The 18409-nt window shown below is 31.7% G+C and overlaps 2 protein-coding genes across 2 annotated transcripts; both read right to left on the bottom strand.

The window, feature by feature from the left end:
- Positions 1-11: 11 nt before the first annotated feature.
- LOC124362260 (origin recognition complex subunit 4-like) lies at positions 12-12199 on the bottom strand (the record flags this gene model as incomplete). Its single annotated transcript, XM_046816612.1, has 5 exons — positions 12081-12199; positions 8836-9088; positions 7704-7872; positions 6577-6728; positions 12-266 (listed from the first exon to the last, which is right to left on the bottom strand). Coding segments are annotated over exons 2-5 (711 nt in total), but the record flags the coding sequence as incomplete, so codon positions are not given.
- Positions 12200-14079: 1880 nt separating this feature from the next.
- LOC124362262 (ATP-dependent DNA helicase PIF6-like) lies at positions 14080-14549 on the bottom strand. Its single transcript, XM_046816614.1, has one exon. The coding sequence runs from the start codon at positions 14509-14511 to the stop codon at positions 14080-14082; it is 432 nt and encodes a 143-aa protein (XP_046672570.1). The 5' UTR covers positions 14512-14549.
- Positions 14550-18409: the final 3860 nt, after the last annotated feature.

The raw sequence follows: 18409 nt of genomic DNA on the forward strand, positions 1-18409 counted from the left end.
ACAGTTTGTTTTTCTAATACATCACATACAGATCCCTCATTACATAGGCTATTTATATTTTCATTCCACCTTTGGATGAAACTATCTGTCTTTCTTGAATCCTTAGTTTCAAAAGTAAGTAATGACTTGAACAACTGCAGTCTCTCTTTAAGTGTTGGATTTGAAAGAAGAAGGATGGTCCTGTGAGAAAATCGGGATTTCACTCTCTTCTCCAACAGCTCTGTTACATCTACACGAGACGTCATTCCAACGACACAGATCGGTGCCTGGAAAGAAAACATTTTGAGTAAACAACAGAAATATTATTTTATACATTGATGTTAAGAGAATATCTTTTTGTATTATTAATATATTTAGTTAAGAATTTTATAAAGATAAAAATCACTAACGTCAAGGAAATCCACAACTCCCATGCCCGAGAATAGTGCCTTAGACCAAGCAGCTATCCTGACTTGATGTCTTGGTTGTGCAGATAGCTCATTTACAATATCGCTCTAATGATAATAATCGCAACTCATAGGTCTTATGGATTAAAAAACAGTTAGACAATTAGGCCAGTACTTAAGAGATAAATGAAAATGTCTCCATAAAAAATACAAATAGTACCGTTAAGCATGGGTATTACATATTTATCACTCAAAAACTCATTTAAACACTTCAAATTAATAAAAACTGTGTTCTTTCTTTACTGTGAATTAATCAATACAACCTCTTACGTTCTGAACTAGTATTTGTGTAGCTACTTTTTATTAATTGTGGTCCCCTTGGCAGGCTGTATAAGGTCAACAATAATTCTGAATGGTACTACGCAATAAATCATTATTTGTTTTCATCAACTTATTATTTAATCCTAGATCTGTACAATATTGAATTTTCAAAATTATTACCTCATTTTCAGCACTTTGCAAGTTTCTTTTGATTTCCACATGTACAAGATTTGACGTACTTGTTAATTTGTTATTTTTTCAGGACATGTTGATTAGGATTATGGTAAATAATAAATATAAACCTTAAATAATTGTTTACACAAGATACTGAAGTTTGTTTTCAAATTTTACATACAAATTCTTCCTTTTAGCATTACTGTAGTATCATCATAAATGATTTGAAGAAAAATCCAAAATATACCAAAGTTGCCCAATTTTATAAGGAATTTAGAGATGTTAATAGTTTTGTAAACATGTGGAAGAAACTTTCCCTATGAATTATACTTTGCAAACTACATTGCAGTAAAATTTCAACATGAAAAACCATTCTTTGTTTGATTTTATTAACTACAAATGTATGTAATATTGCATCCAGACCAATGAAATTTTAGTATATTAAGTTATGAAACCTCATTTTCAATAAGTACCAAAATACACTGACTTTCCATTCAGAAAATTATTATAAAAAATGTCATCAACACATCATCACATGTTGATGCGACAGAACTAGGATTAAACTTAAAAACAGAAACAACTCTTGAGCATTATAGAAGTCTAACCCCTAGTTTTTGCATATACTATGATAAATATACATAAAGCCGATTAGAGAATTATACAGCTGTCAACAAACGAAGAGCAAGATTTAGAGACATCCTTAATTCTGGCTGCTGAAGCTGGTAGCCTCCTTCTAAATAAAAATATTCTACTAAATAATGAAATTCACGATCTTAAAATTAAATATAGCATATCTCACTCAGAATTAGAGGACAGACTAAAAGACCCAAAAATAAAATTGAAACCCTTCCACAACACATTGTAAATTTTTTTAAATTAATAAGATCGGGAAATTTCACATCTGAAGAATAGACTGAAGGCCAAAGAAATATTGATAAATGGGTTTAATAATGATCATACGGACAAAGAGAAAAACGATTATGAACAAAAAATAAAAAGTTCTGTAGGTAACTGACAAAAAATCTACTTGACTATGACAGTAAGCCAAATCTTGCTAAATCAAAATTTCAGAATATGAAGGATGAATATAGAAGTCTCAATAATAACTGAAAATATACTCAAGCTACAAGATCAATCACTAAAAAAACCCAACAATGAAGTGAAAGCTATGAATGAAGCATTGAAAATTAGCAAACTTGATGCTGAAGCTGAAATACAAACACTGCAAAGGGAGAAAGAAGACCTCAGAATACTAAATGGAAAGCTTTTATAAAAAATATCACTTCTAGAGTCCACTATTTCTGCATTAAAACTCAGAGATCATAGTGAAAAAACTTCTCTTCTAATGATAGCTTCCTGGGTCAGCTACTTGCATGTGAAGCAGATATGGGAAAAGAAAACACGCAGCAGCCATCCAATCTACTACAGGACACAGCTAATTGTAACATAGCTACAGTTGAACATCATATTCACTATGATGTGATGTGTGATGTTGTTGCTTTAGTGGAACAATAGTTGTTCCAAAAACAAAGAAAGCAAGCAAAAATAAGCTAAAATAAAGCAACAGACACTTCGGATGATAGTGTTAATGAAATCCGTACGAGTGACTGGTTTCATATCATAAACAGATTAAAGGTAAAAGTCAATTTCCACAAAGACTGACGTCGTTAACAAACACAAATATATTGAACAAAATCTATAAATATTTCAAGCTCCAAGAAAACTTAAAAATTGGTCCCCAAATCCCCCTGTACAGCATACAAGCTTGCTGATAATGAAACTCTTTATGATTGTTTTAATAAAAAATATTGAAAAACTGGTGAATATTTCACAAGACAACACAAGTGAAGCCAACCTAACTTAGTAGAATACGGAATCTGACTTTTACTACAGAACCACGGGATGAAACATCATCCATTGATGACACAAGAGGAGACAGTCAAACCTCCTTTGATAAAAAACTGAACAACTGTAAAAAGTGTCCTCCAATAAATGAGCAAAGGAAAGAGATGAAGGAGTGTGAAACCAGAGATAATGGAAGTACACCTTTTTAGAGCACACACTAAATAAAAATAACTCAATACAAGACCAGGATTATTCTCAATTCACAGTTTAAAACGCTAGCACACTGTATAAAAGAAAAACTAAAAACTCCTGGCCCACATAAAAATCTCCATCAGACCACTATCACAAAAAAATGTTTAGTATATTCCACCAGAACATTCAAGATCTATCAAAAAACTAGAAAAGCTAAACCACTTACTTAGTACCCTAAAACCCATAATCATAATTAATTTATGGCTACACACTGGTAGCTAACTACAGTAGAGAAGACTATCAACTGGGCGGAGTTGCAACGTATATCGAATCCTCGTTTAGACTTAAAGGCAGAATAAGTTAATGTATCTGGCCACTGTAAAACAAAAAACAAGCCATTGAAGTAATGTCTAATATACTCAACTTTGTGCAAGCTGTATCAAAGTCCTTGATGATAATGGGCAATGTTAATATCAATAGCCTATTCACACAATGCATGTTTTGAAGAATATCTACTCTGCTATGGTATCAGAAGACTCCCTCTGTCAATAACTTGGATAACCAATACTTCCAAGATCTCCATAGATTGTATATGTGCAAATATCCCTGAAGAGCATATATCTGAAAGAAAATGAGTTTGTATATTCCTGCAATAAAGAGAGTTTTCTATTCTATTCTATTCTATTCTAATAATACAATAATTGAAGCTGGAATATCAGATCATACTGGTCAAGTTTGTACCCTCTGCCAAGGAGTGGAAAATAGTAAAAAACATTCAAGTTCCCTTAGAAGAAACTACAGTTCACAGAACCTTCATTGCTTAAGGGATGTGTAGCTGGGGAAGAATGATACCATTACTTAATGCTTGTAATGCTGAAGAAGCTTATCAAAAACTTTTGACAACTGTGACCAAAAGCACTTGACTATGCACGCCCAAAGAAAAGAAGTAGACCAAAACAACAATCAAAGTTAAAAATAAGGATGATGAAGCCAATAAGCTAAAATATGAATATCTTAAAACTTTCTATACATATGAGATGACAGGTAATACTAGCAACAAGGTGAAAATGACAAATATAAAGAGAAATTATGATATTAAACTTAAAAATTTCAAACGTAACATCGCTCAGGAACATATAACCAACTCGAGCAACAAATCCTTTGATTTGCTCTCTTGAGCTCTCTGGTAAATTTTTAACTTAGAAAGGAATACAGAGCAAACAAAAGAAAGTTCTCTTCGCTTGGAGGTGAATGGTAAGAAGGAGTATGACCAAAAGCTACTCATCTCAAAATGTACTATTCACAAATGGCAGATACAACTCTAAGAAAACAGAAACCAGCTGCAAAATTATAATTTTGGCTATAATAAAATTTAACATTAAATCTTACCCCTACTAATGAGAAAGAAGTCCAAGAAGCAATAAATTCACTAAAACCAAAGTTATTTTTTTGGACTGGACCAAGCTAAGACAACAAAACACTGTGCAAAACAGTTGGCAGCCCCTCTAACAAGTATAATTAACAAACCATTCAGGCTGGGCCAATTCACATCTGCACTGAAAATTTCTACAATGTACTCCAAGCATAAAAAAAGGTTCGTCTGCAAATCCAAACAATTATTGACCTATATCACTCCCACATTTTCCAAGATAATTGAGAAAATTGTACTGAGAAAAATGCTGCAACACCTTGAAATTAACAATCTCCTAACTAAGAAACCAGAATGGATTTTTCTAGGGGAAGTCAACTATTAGTGCCATTACAAACTTGGTTGAGTTTATTAAAGATAAATTAAAAGAAAACAACCATGTCTCAGCTGCTTTGCTAAACTAAAGCAAAGCATTTGACTATTTAGGACACAAATTGATTGTGGAAAAAACTGGCTGCACTTGGATTTCATTGCACGGCTAGAGATTGGGTATCCAGCTATTTAGAAGAACATAGCCACATTGTTTGAAGTTCAAACAACAGTAAAAACAGTATTGTCAGATCCAAGCCACTACCAGTGAAAAGAGGTGTGCCTCAGGGCTCATGTCCTGGGTCCTTTCATGTATGTGCTTTTAACAAATGACTTTCTTTTTTTATAATGACAGAACTGTGCAGACGACACCCCCTTGCTTTTTAAGGATGAAAACGCTTAAAGTCTCATTTCTGACATTACATACACAATAGATAAAAGCACTCCAGTACTGCCTCCATAACGACTTAGTAATAAATCCATTGAATACAACATAAATCGTTTTTAGTCACAAACATGAAGAAATACAACAAATTCCTAACATCTCTACAGAACAGCAAACTAAATTTCTGGGCTTAACAATAGATGCTGACCTTTTCTGGGACGCTCATGTTGACTTACTAAGTAAGAAAATTAGCTCTGGAGTCTATGTGGTTTGTAGAATAAAATGGATAGGAGGGCTAGTGACAGCTAAGACAGCGTACCATGCCTTGGAGCAAATCACACATCAGATAAGGCCTGATTGTGTGGAGAGGAACCTCCGATCACAACCTCAAAAAAATACTTGTCCTTCAGAAAAACAATTGTCCGCTTGCCTGGCCATTGGTGGTGGTTCGGAAGTCACCTTTAAGCCGTTGGTCCCCAGGTTAAGTGGGAGGGCTTCTTAGCCCTAAACTTCACTTGGTAAAATAAGACCTTTACTTTACTTTGTCAGCCTCACCCCAATGAAAAGCTGTAGAGACGTTTACAAACCCCACAAAACCTTGACAGTCGCAGCTTTGTATATTCATGCAGTGGTTATGCATATTGAGCAACTGGGATTGCCAAGAGGTGAGGACATTCATGTCTATAACACTCATTTCATTAACACTACCATCTTCTTTCTTATCTCATGAGTTTATTATTCCCCCTTTTCATTGTGTGTGTTTTATTGCTGTTTTGCGTGTTTTTACTGTATTGTGTGTTAGGTTGTTTGAATTTAGTCAATCAAGAGTAGTGTAGGTTATATCTGACAATGTCATCTGTTTCATAGCTGTGCTATATTGTCATGAAACGTTTGTGACAATAAAGATTTATTATTATTATTATTATTATTATCATACCACTAAATACACAAAAGAAAACCATCTTATGCAGGACGGAAATTCTACAATTCACTACCAGAGAACCTGAAATGCCTACAAGGAGCAACACTTCGAAGACAACTGTATAACTGGCTTGTAGACCAGTCTACAGAATTCAAGAGTTCTTCGCCCTGACATTGTAAATCAAGAAAACAATCTAATTTATTGTAAGCTTGACACCATTACATTTCTTGAAGATTTTGTAAATAAAGATTTTCTGATTTCTTGATTGACATCTGATAATTCTTGGAAAGAACAGTATCTAATGGTCCTCTGGCAACCAAAGAGGAGAGTTGCCCTGTATAAAGTGCCTTGCCCTTTTCTATGTGTGTTAATACACTTAAAAGTCTATTGAAGCACTTCTTAATTCACTTCTTCATTACATTTTTATAAGAATATCAGAATTTTATTTTGTGTAAACTATCTTTAGTTCAATGTTGATCAATAATATTGGTACGTTTTACAGACCACTGATATGACAAGTGTCTTCCCAAATTTATACTATCAACAATTAAATGGTTATAATAAGCCTACTATAATATTTATGAGAACTGATAATATACCTAAGTGTACTGACCCAACTTGCTTGAGCTGCCTCAAACAGATTATATAATAACGTTTGATTGCGATGAGAACAAAACAGATGAAATTCATCCAAAATAAAAATGACAGGTTTTGAAGTATTTCTGTCTCCTGTCCTTAAACTTTGCAGTAGGAACAACAAATTGTCTGAAAAAAAAACAAAATTTATTATTTGTGGTTATTATAAATGTAATATTATTATTATTATATTAACTTACAGTACTACAGTATATTAAATAATTCAAATCGTACGCAAAAATCATGATGTCATTAGGCATTTGATGGTCATTTTCATGTAATACTAAAAATTAAAATGTGAACTAAAATAATTATCACATAGAGTTGTAAATACAGCATATCCAATATTGTTTGCAAACTTGTAACTAATTTATTTTGAATGTTGAGTTTAGCTCCAGTTCACCTTTGTCTTACTGTAGTGTCTGATATCTGACACTGTCAAAGACGACTCCTGAAATCTGGAGTCATGTTCATCTGAAGAGATTCAAAACAGCTGATGATGAAGAAGCTTAAAACGAACCTTTACATAATTTTGACATCAGAGTTTAATCTGAGACAGCATCAGATACCAAACGCTGCAATAAGAGGTGAACTAGAGCTTAACTCAGTATTCAAATTGAATCAACCTTTCCATCCAAACTACGTTATGTGTAATTTATTTAATTATTCAATACTCACTAACTACTTAAGTTATAAAATTTCAAATATATAAGTATAAAGTATACAACCAGTGGTAAACCTATTTTTTCACTGTCTGCTTTAGTTGAATATTATTCAAATATTATTTTCAACACCTTACCAAAAAACACAAACCAAGTGTGACAAAATAATTTGTCAATTAAGAGAGATTTAGCTTCAATGTAGCTCGTTAAAAAACCCCATTTAGCTTTAATTGTTGCTAATGAATATTAGAATTTACTCTATATACTTCTCAATGTCCAATACCAGTAATGGCATTAGAAAAAAATCCTTAGCACTGTAGAAAACTTTTCTCTACATTTCAGGCATTGCCACCTATGATAATTACTCGTACCTTCAAAACATCCCTTTTCATTACATGGAACCTTATTATTAATTTGTCCATTAACAAATACATAACCATACCTGAAAAAGAACCAGCCACTCTGTCACCTTCTAACTCTTTAAGATGCAGCTGACAAATAATTTCTTTCAAAGCCAAACCATCATCAGTGTGGATTAGTCCATTCAAATGAACAATGGTGAAATCATCATGACCAGATTGTCTTATTGTATTTAATGAATGGTTCAGAATCTGGAATAAAAAAACCTAATAAGACAATGTCTTAATATTATACTCTTAAATTTGCCTTTATGACTGTTGGACTAGAAATTGAATTTCTATTTTTTTTAGTTGCTCAAGCATATATTGGGTACAATTCTAATAAATCTATAGACAAGGCAAAAAGAAAATGTAATGAGACTTTTATACATAAATTTATTTCATATCCCATCCTATCTCATATTTTTATAGAAACATATTTTTTACTCTCGGTGATTGATTCAAAATATTAACTATTATAAGATATTTAAACACAAAACTGAAATAATAAACAGTACCATATTTTCTAATTTTAGAAAATCTTATGTTTAGAAACACTTTACAAACATATTAAAAAGTAGCTCCTACTGTCATAATATACTGGTATATTTCAATTTCTTTTTAATCCAATCACATTTAATGAGTGTGAAAATAAAATATTATGTTTTTTATCTATTTATATATACTTACATCTCTTTGTATTGTGATGGACAAACCTGTAACGACTAGGTGAAAGCTTAGTTTTCTTTACAAAATATAACCTCCTAAAGAGTTTTCTGTGAATAACTTATTTATATGATGTAATTTACCAATAAGGTCATTAATGCCAATTAGAAGAAATTCTATTAGCCATGCAATACATTCCTCTTCAATTCAAACACTGATGTTTTCATGTTCTATTTTGTACTATTATCACAAATTACCATTGTGATAAATAAATATTTTCTCCAGTTTAAATCACCTTAAGTTATATTAGAATCATAATACCTCTTACATTTCCTATTTAGACAATACCTAGTATCACAAATGTCCGTCCAATCGTCCATCTATAGATATAGGAAGTGGAATTGATGATGACAAAATAGTCTTTAACTAATTGAACTAGTCCAAATCCTAGTTGTCATATTTCGCTTACTATAAGTAACTATTAGGAATTTAATACATATTGTTAATTACCGTAGTCTTTCCGGATCCTTTGAACCCTATCAGTAAAACTGAATCACTCTCTCCATGTTTTATAGTTCTCTCTAAAACATATTTTAATTGGTCACACTCTTTTGTAAAGCGCCCACAACACATTGTAGATGACATGATCTTTTCTTTAAGTTTCTTTCTTCCTCCAAGGTAAAAAACTTTGTGAAGTACTCATATTTCTTGCAGTTGCAACTAAAGTTTCTTTTCAATTTTGAAGGGAAGAAAATTAATAATTCTGTAACAAACAAAAAATACATTGTGAATACAAAAAAAAATTAAACTTAGATAACTAACAGTTTTTTATCAGCTCTAAGGTAATGCTAGGTTGCCATTTACATTGATTGATTTTGAACCATAACAATTTACTGTCAATAATTTATTTACAGAAATTATTCAGAACTCATTTCTTTCAATAGAAAAATATGATCTCATGTGATTATCAAAGCAGGCCTGTAGTGTTAAGGCAGCATCATAAAATCGTGGAAATAAATTATAGTGCACAAAATTTTTTCTTGGGGACTTTTTTTCAGGTGACTGAGCTATCACAATGCTAAAGGGGTTTGTCAGCAGGGAATGTAATTCATGAGTGTTACTTGAAATAAAAATAGCCCAATTTTATTTAATCCTGAAGCTAAAGGATAACTAAGAAAAAAATCAAATTGTAATTAATTGTAAAAAGGTGTCTGTATAAGGCAAATAGTGTAAATTTATTTAATTAATAAAAACAATTATTGAATACAATGAACTTATTAACAACATCAAAGAGCTGTAACACTTAAGGTAAGTTCTCTAAAGACGTAGATTAAAACTTTCATTTAAGTACTTTTTAAAAAATAACTAAATAAAATTTATTTAATCAAAATCTTCAAGCTTATCTGACTTTCCATTGAAAGAGTAAACCTAGAATTCGTATTGGGTATCACACTTGGAAATATCTCGGATTAAGTTGTTTAAGTTCGTCTTAATTCTAAAAATTACTTCTGTTGGTACTTTGGGCACTGCATTGTTTTGTACAATATGTATTTCATGCAGTATCTTATTTGCATTATTTAAAAATTGCTTAACTTTTATTAGGGTACAGTATTTGAACAGAGTTTAGATAAATTTCGGAGCGTAAATTAAAAATAATAGGGATCTATGTTTATTTTATATTCATTTACATTATAACATTATTTCATAATGATACAATAACTGGATTGGGTAAGTTAAAACTACATAGATAGCTAACAAATACTAACTAATAATACAATTATTGCATAACAGAGAAGAAGGTAGAAAGAATATTTATAGCAATGATACAATGCACAAGGTAATATTTATTATACAAACAAGAGGTTTGCATTAAAAAATAGAAAACTTTCTTTAAGAATTTCACTTATGAAGAATTTAAGGCTAGAAGAGATAGCATTTTCATTTCTGTGAAGTTTATACAGTGAACTAAAGTAAAAATTCAATACTACCATCTAAGAAGAGAGGAGGTCTTGTGAAATGATCATCATAAAAGAAGTAAATTACTCACGTTGTAGAGTGGAGTTTAAAATACAATAAAAATGACAACCCCTCTAGAAACAATATCTAATTCTAAACCAAATAGGTTCAGAATGTGAATGGCAATATTGGTTTTTTTTCACCAATTGAAGGTTTCAAAATTTGAAAAAATTTTGAAAAGAACAAAATAACTTCTTAGACGATCAAAAGGGATTGCCAACAAATCTAAATTAAACTCTGTACCATATAATAGCACTGTAGATAATTTGATAATTTGTTTAAATAGGGTCAGATAAAAGGGTAATTCTAAGCAATATATGGGTCAACCTAGATTTTTCTCATATTACAATATAATGGTCCAATAGTCAATTAGAAAAGGAAATGACTAGAATTTCTTGCCGGAAAGCAGTTATAGGGGGCAGGCAACCGCCAGACGGTCATATATTGCTTAGAATTACCTATTAGTGATCAGGGGCACTGACGTGATCTGGGCTTCAAATTTGTAACTACTCGAGTTAATTTTTTTTCTAAAAGAGCAAGCAGCGCAAAGCGCTGCGCATCGGGCAGGCATCGTGCGTGATCCTTTTTTTTATTAAAAATTACTCATAAATTGTTATTACATATTACAATATAATGTAGGTAATGTATGTAAAACAATTTTAAACACATAATTACATGCCAGAAAGCAAAGTAAAACCAACCAAAAACCAACAATTGACTATTGGAACATTATATTGTAATATGAGAAAAATCGAGGTTGACCCATATATTGCTTAGAATTACCGATAAAAGTATCTAACAAAAGGTTTGCTTTAATTTGAGATAAAAACACTTGTTGGGTTAAACCTAGATATCCCACTTTAAGGGGTTCCGAAGCAAATAATGTAGTAACACTGTACAGAACTTATATAAGAAAAATTCTACATTTTAGTGAACCATTTTTAAAGAAATGAATTCAGACAAATTTGAGTGCAATGTAGCTATTATGGGAGGAGTTGATTAAATGCGAATATTAAGTTTCTGATATCAAAATGATGCAAAAAGTTCATTTTGAACACCTTTGTCACAAACATTTTATGGATCTCTTAAAGGCAGATATGGAGATCAGATTCCAGGAGCCAATCTGTATCAGAGTCAGATTTTAGATGCTGAACTAAGGGGAAGGTGAAATGGAGCTAAACTTAATATGCACAAATTTGAGTGGTAAAGATAAATTAAAATTTTGTAATGTCCTGATTTGGTCTAAGGAAATGACATCATATACATAGTTCAAAAAGTAATAGCTAAAAGTAAAACTAGCTAAGAGTCTAGTTTTATGCATTAGCTAAATAGCACTCACAAAAATTCAATGAAACAACTGAATGAGTTCAAATTGAATTTTGTATACAATAGGTTTTTATTTTACTTTTAAGAGTTCCGATAGGTGCTTTTTAAGAAAGCACCTTCACATTTTGCAATCTAACCAGATAAATTTGACAATGAAAAACAAAACAACCTCAAACAAAAAATGTTCCAAACTACTGGAACTTTAAACTTGAAATTTTGTGGTTACCAGTACACTTTCGGATTGCAAGTGCTTCTGTAGAAATTATTTTAAACAATTTCACTGTAACCATTTAAATCCAAAAAATGCCATGAAACTATTAAAACTGAGATCTGTTCTTACAAAATAGTATGTCTCAGAAACTACAAAGCTAAATCAAAGTTGTTATACATAATTGCATATTGTCATTGCTCACTTCTACAACTTCAGGGCTTACTGTCCAATTGGCCGCAGATTGACTAATGACCAATAATTTGGCCTGAGCTGTCTCATTACCAGCGATCTCATGGTGCACCAGAAGAATCATCTAGATCAGAATATAATTTCTATGACACATCTAAACTCAGATTATAATTTATGTGTCTCCTTACATTTTCAAATAAAGTGCATTATGAAATAAAAAAGAATTATTTTGAAAAAAAACTGCTGTTTCAGGGGCAACCCTCTTTTATAATATAATCAACATAAAATATATAATTATGATAATAATCACCATAATAATGAGATTAAGTAAAGTAGTATGGCATTTTTACAAAAACTCATACAGAAAATAAATTATTATTTACCTATGAACCCATTGGCCTCCCACTTTTAAATTTTGAGAATAACTTACCAAAAATATGAACAATTTATAGGACAAAAATTTCAATTTTCAAAAAAGCACTTTTAAGGAAATCAAAATTTTGAATTTCACTTTAAAAAAAAGCTTTTTATGACAAAGTATGTTGTGTTGTATATCAAAAGGAAGAGCATTTAAAACAATAAAATGACACCAGTTCCATTTCTCTAGCTGAATTAGGACAACAGAACTATGTTGATTTTAAAATATGTTGATTGCTGTTTTTGGTGGTGGAGAAATTTTACATAGCTGTAACTTGGAAACCATTTTAAATATTTGGCAAAAAATTGGCAATTTATCCTAATCTATATGACGACTAGCCTACCTTCATATAAAATTTCATATAATTCTAAGCTGGTCATTTTTGTACCCCTTGATATGGAGTGATAAAAAAACTGATTCAAAATAATAAATCAAATAGGCCTACTGTTTTGTTTACTACATTCTATAAATATACTTAACCTAGATATATTTTTGTTCATCATTTATATATATATATATATATATATATATATATATATATATATAATGTATCTTTTTTAAGATATAAAAACAGCCGAACTATGCTATCCTGTAATTTGAAATATCTGTAAGGCAATTTGGTTTCAATGATTAGGCCTCTATCGAGGATTCTCATGAATGTCGATGATTCGATAATCATGAATATCAATGATTTGTGTTGGTGGCCGCTTATTATACTGCAGCTAAGTAAAACAGTAACTAGTCTACTAAGTGTGTAACCCTTAGTGAATAGGCTATGTAAAGATACACTGTAACTTAGACCTATTTTTCTGTTATTTAAACTTTTTATTTTAAGGTTACATTATCTGAACATATGAAACAGACAACATAATCTAAATAGGACTGGAGCTTGCAATACTTACATACTCTGTACTAAACTACGTACCAGTAAGATTAAACGCCGGGGCGGCAAATCACGAATTTGACGTTATTAAAAAGTAGGCTATATGTAAATAATGACCATTTACAAGAAAGATTAGTGTTTTTAACAATCTAATGATATATGATTATACAAGAATGATTACACACTGATTAAAAAAAACTGAGAACTCTGAAACTGTCGAGATACTAATTATTAATTAATATATGAAAGGATGATTACTTATAATAACAAAATCAAAAGGTCAGTCTGCAGAATCGATTAGTTAATGAATACTAAGTAATGATTACTAATAAGCCAGTAATTACTGAATACTCACTGTTCACTGTTGTTTTATGTGTTGTTTTTCCTTCCTTTCCATGTTTGGCGCCAAAATACATCTGATAACAAAAAATGTTTAAATCAGCTGTTATATATTATTCCAGTTCAGTAGAAAGGAAATATCTAACATACCTTTGACTTACAGTAATTCTCTCTTTTATGGTTTAGATTGAAAATGTTGGATATCTAAAGTACTAGCCTAAACCCGCGGCTCCGCTCGCGTGGCAGTAGAGAGGGCTACATCAATCAAGCATCGAAAAGAAATACTAATTTTATTATACGTTTTTCCAATTAATTTATTGCTCTACTAATACATCGTAGCATATCATAAAATCTATTATAAAAGTTTTTTGTTTATTTTAATGCGTTTTGGTAAACAACGTTATTAGTTGTATTATTTGGAGCATAAATATAAAGGTTCTTCGGGTTTCCGACTCTTGAGCAAGCGACGTATAATTGACCGTGCGAGAAACATGAGGGTTCCAGATGGATTCCTGCGACGTTAAGTGATTGTCCTTGTGCCTTATTAATCGTCATTGCGAACGCAAGTCGAACGGGGAACTGAAGTCTCTTAAATTCAAATGGCAAGTCGGATGGAATTAAGGGGATGCGAGGGATGAAGACATCTTCCCCGGCAGATGTTCCCGACAAAATCGTTGCTTCAATGATATTTGGATGTAAATTTTTGACGGTTAGTCGAGTGCCGTTGCACAATTTTGGTGGTCGTAAGTTTCTCAACATCATTATCGGTGATCCTACTTTCAAGAGTAATTGATGTGACGGCATTCCTGATGGTTCAAGTGAGTTTAAAAACTCCACAGGGTAGTGTAACAGCTTGTATGTTTGTTTACAAAGAACAGCTGATTAAAAATTTGAAAAGACTCTTTCACTTAATAACATATGTTTGCTGCAATGCATTTCTTACGGGCTATTTCTGTAACCAGTGGGGCGGAATCCTGAATCGGGAAAGGGATAAAAAGTATCCTATAACCTTCTACAGATCAAGACGAACAAATTAAAAAAAAAATTAGGCGAATCCGTCCAGCCGTTTGTGAGTGATGCTGTTACACACGAAACAGTTTTCATTTTTATATATATAGATTATTGTTAGAGATTACTCAATATAACATGTGTGATAGCCTTCTGTAATAGACTGATACACAATCAAAGGCCGGCTTAAGAGCTGAGAAACTCATTTCTGATTTTAAAGAATAGAACGGAGAGAAACTAAATTGCCAGTGACTTGGCTGCATAGTTCGTTATTGCTTTTTACTCGTAATGCTTTTGTAACATCGAATAATTTTAACTTTGAAGTCTTTCTCTTAGACTTCAAATAATTACGTAGATCATAAGTGATGTAATTATGATTTGCGAACAAAATCAGTTTTGAAACCGTCTACCGTAGCCTCACAATATTACCACTATACAAATTACATACAAAATGATAAACATGATAACCTAACAAACAATGATTTAAAACTAGCAGAGAATACAAAAATCGAAATCTTCCTCCCATTCAATCTACCATTCAGCATTACAAAACTCAGTACTTTACAATGGTTTTGATCCCGTTTTTAATTGTAACCTTTGTTGTTAATAAATTTCAACTTATACCACCTGTTTCCTCATTATTCCATCAATTTATTATCAAGACTAGATCGCAAACTTCGATAAAGTTCTATAACAATATTATTTTAATATTACTAAAGGTAGTACCAGCAAAATTTATATGTCTACCTATACTGCACATTTTAATTGTGTAAAAGTGGTGTCCCCCCCCCCTGTAAACAAAAACGAAACATCCATATTTTTATAATTCTGTCCAGTTCAAATTACAGAGCAAGAATCCAACAACTACCCAATATTCAAAATTACTACTATATACAACAGAAATCAATTCTTCATGCCTGTGCCCTATAGTTACACTATTATAGCTACAAAAGGAACAAAGACTATACATCAAGAAACAAAATTTTCTTACTCCAGCCATGGCCATTTACCAAATATATTTTTTTCATCTAATGTTGAATTCTCTATTAATCAAGCCTTATATTCGTTGTTGATCTCTAGTTTAGTATAATCTTTTTTCACGACAGATTTCAATATACGACCAGTTCATAAGTAGACATCACGCTTATTACTGAGATACATTTTATATCAACAGAAAAGTTCACAATTCAGGTTATCTCGTATATAAATCTGACACGGATGCCTCAAAGGTGTCTATAGGCTTTAATATTCGTAAGACACATTTCGCACCGTGCCTTGTACTTACCATATATAAATAACCTAGAAGTTATTGTGGTTTATATGCAAATAAAACCATGATGAGTTCGTTGTCTATTCCACTTATTTCCTATGGTGTAGATTCTTGAAAACCATTGTTAGAGATATATATGAAGAATATTTTTATTGGGAGATTTATACTACAAACATGAAGCTTGTGGCTGTAAAAACAAATTCCTTTTGAAAGATTACTCTTGGCAGCTATTATAGACTGCCCTGTCACAATTAGTTGTACTCTCGTATGAACCCACACATTATCCTTTCGTGAATCAGTATCCCCAAATAGTGTGTGAAGTTGTCATTGAAATAGCCGTAAAAGTGAAGGAAACCATATAATAATCTATACTGAATTGATATAAGGGTGTAAAACTAGTCTTTAGATAGATGGATGGGAGTTTATATTGCTCCTACGATGGAGCTCTATTGATTACAATGTCTTGAATTTGTAAGCATAAGATGATTTCTTTTGCAATAAGTTTAAAAACTAATTAACTTGTAAGTACATTGCTTATCATTACGATTGCTTAGAAGTATTGCTTTAGAGTTCTAACGGGGACTAGATAAAAACGTCCATTTGAGTTGAGTTTCTTTTATCCATCATTAGCATAATTACTTGCGTATCAGCTGTATCTCTCGGATCCTTCTGCAACGGAACGGTAACGAGATCTGATTTGCTTTGTTTTTCAGCTCTTCCCAGCATTTATATATTAAAAACCGCATCTCGAACACCCCCAGCAGTAATCCTGTCCTCTTCCGTAGACTAATGCATATTGTCTCGGCTCTCTGATTGCGGGTTCAAATCCCGGGGAGGCCCAATTTTGTAAAAACGTGAATGCAGTATATTTCGAATCTGGATTTAGCTGAACGCTGGGGATCCAAAGAAGAGTAAAAAAATAGTAATCTTGAATTAAAATTTAATTCACAATATGGTTTGTTGATGTCACATTTGTCCAAAAGTTATGCTAGTGATTGAGTCAAGTTTGTGATTTATAGTTGTTTCATAGTTTCTTTTTATAATGTGAATAACTGTTTGGGTAATATTTATCGATTAATAATATTAATTGTTACTACCCGTGCTTGTCACACTTATTGATTCTAGTTCATTATTGTCTGTTTGTATTGTTAAGTACATTTGGATTGTTGTCATGTTTTTTAATGTTAACCATTCTGTAGAGTAATTTGGTTAATTGGTTATTTTTTATAACCAATCTGTTATAAAAATCATATAACAGTGTGAAATAAATAAATTTATTTAAAGAATAGATATGATGAATGACACTGTGCATTTATGTAGTTTTTTTATAGTATGTAGCACAAATCAGTGTACAGACAATATATTATAGAGGTTGGGACTAGATGTGAGGATTTTAAATATAACCTAATATGGATTGGGTGAGGCCACCGAGGCCTTTGCAGAAAGAAAACTGGGTATTTTGATTGAGTCATCTGGGAATTAGTGTAGAGTGGGGTAAAATTAATTCAGACTTTATGGAGACAAGTAAGTGGAAGTATTCAAATTTTCAATTTTAGAAACTTATTTATTTGTAAAACTAAAAGTAATTTCTTAGATAGACTGATGTGCGTTCTTGTCATTAATGACAAAATAATGATGCCTGGCCTATCTAGTAAATGTTTTGTTGACAATTGGTCTGGTATTAAAATTTATAATGGGTTTAAATTATGATATCCATACTAACTGCTTGTTGTAAAGTTATTAATATTTTTGAGTTAGAGTCAGAGGCTACCTGTAATCTGAAAATTACCTGTGACTGATCTAGGCCTATTATAGTTAAGAAAACCTAATGTGTGTAGGTCTAAATGAGAATCATACATGAAATGGGCTGTCTTATTCACATCTTGCATTTGGTAAATATAGGGAAGGTTTAGGGTATAGTATGTGCATATTATATAGAGCCAAAGTGTACATTTAGTGCAATACCCATTGAGGTCAGAGCATTTTTATAGACTAGATAGGCTAGAACAGATTTTCTAATAAACTTAATTTTGGGATTAAATGATAAACCACTGTTATCAACAGATAATGTCATAATTTATTAGTAATGAGACACAAAAAATAACTTGGACATTGCTCTATCTTTTAATAAACCATGCATAATACTGTACATTGAAAATTCAACAATAAATTAGGCCTAGGTAGATAATATGTATGGTCTCCTCATCAGATTGGACATTGTTCATCCTTGGATGCTGTGCAGAGACGATTTATTAGGATGATTGGAGTCAAGCTCGGATACAGATACATAGAGGTTGACATTCAAGCAATGGAGCGTTGTCTAAATTGACCAACTCTTCCATCAAGAAGAACGCTCATTGACTTGATGTTCCTTTACAAAATTCTTAATAACACCATTGATTGTTCCGAGATACTTCAAATGAT

The sequence above is a fragment of the Homalodisca vitripennis genome, chromosome 5, assembly GCF_021130785.1.
Source record: "Homalodisca vitripennis isolate AUS2020 chromosome 5, UT_GWSS_2.1, whole genome shotgun sequence".
NCBI classification, from domain to species: domain Eukaryota; kingdom Metazoa; phylum Arthropoda; class Insecta; order Hemiptera; family Cicadellidae; genus Homalodisca; species Homalodisca vitripennis.

Coding starts and splice junctions, on each gene's coding strand:
- LOC124362262 (XM_046816614.1), bottom strand. CDS start 14,511: ATGCCGTCACATCAATTACTCTTGAAAGTAGGATCACCGATAATGATG.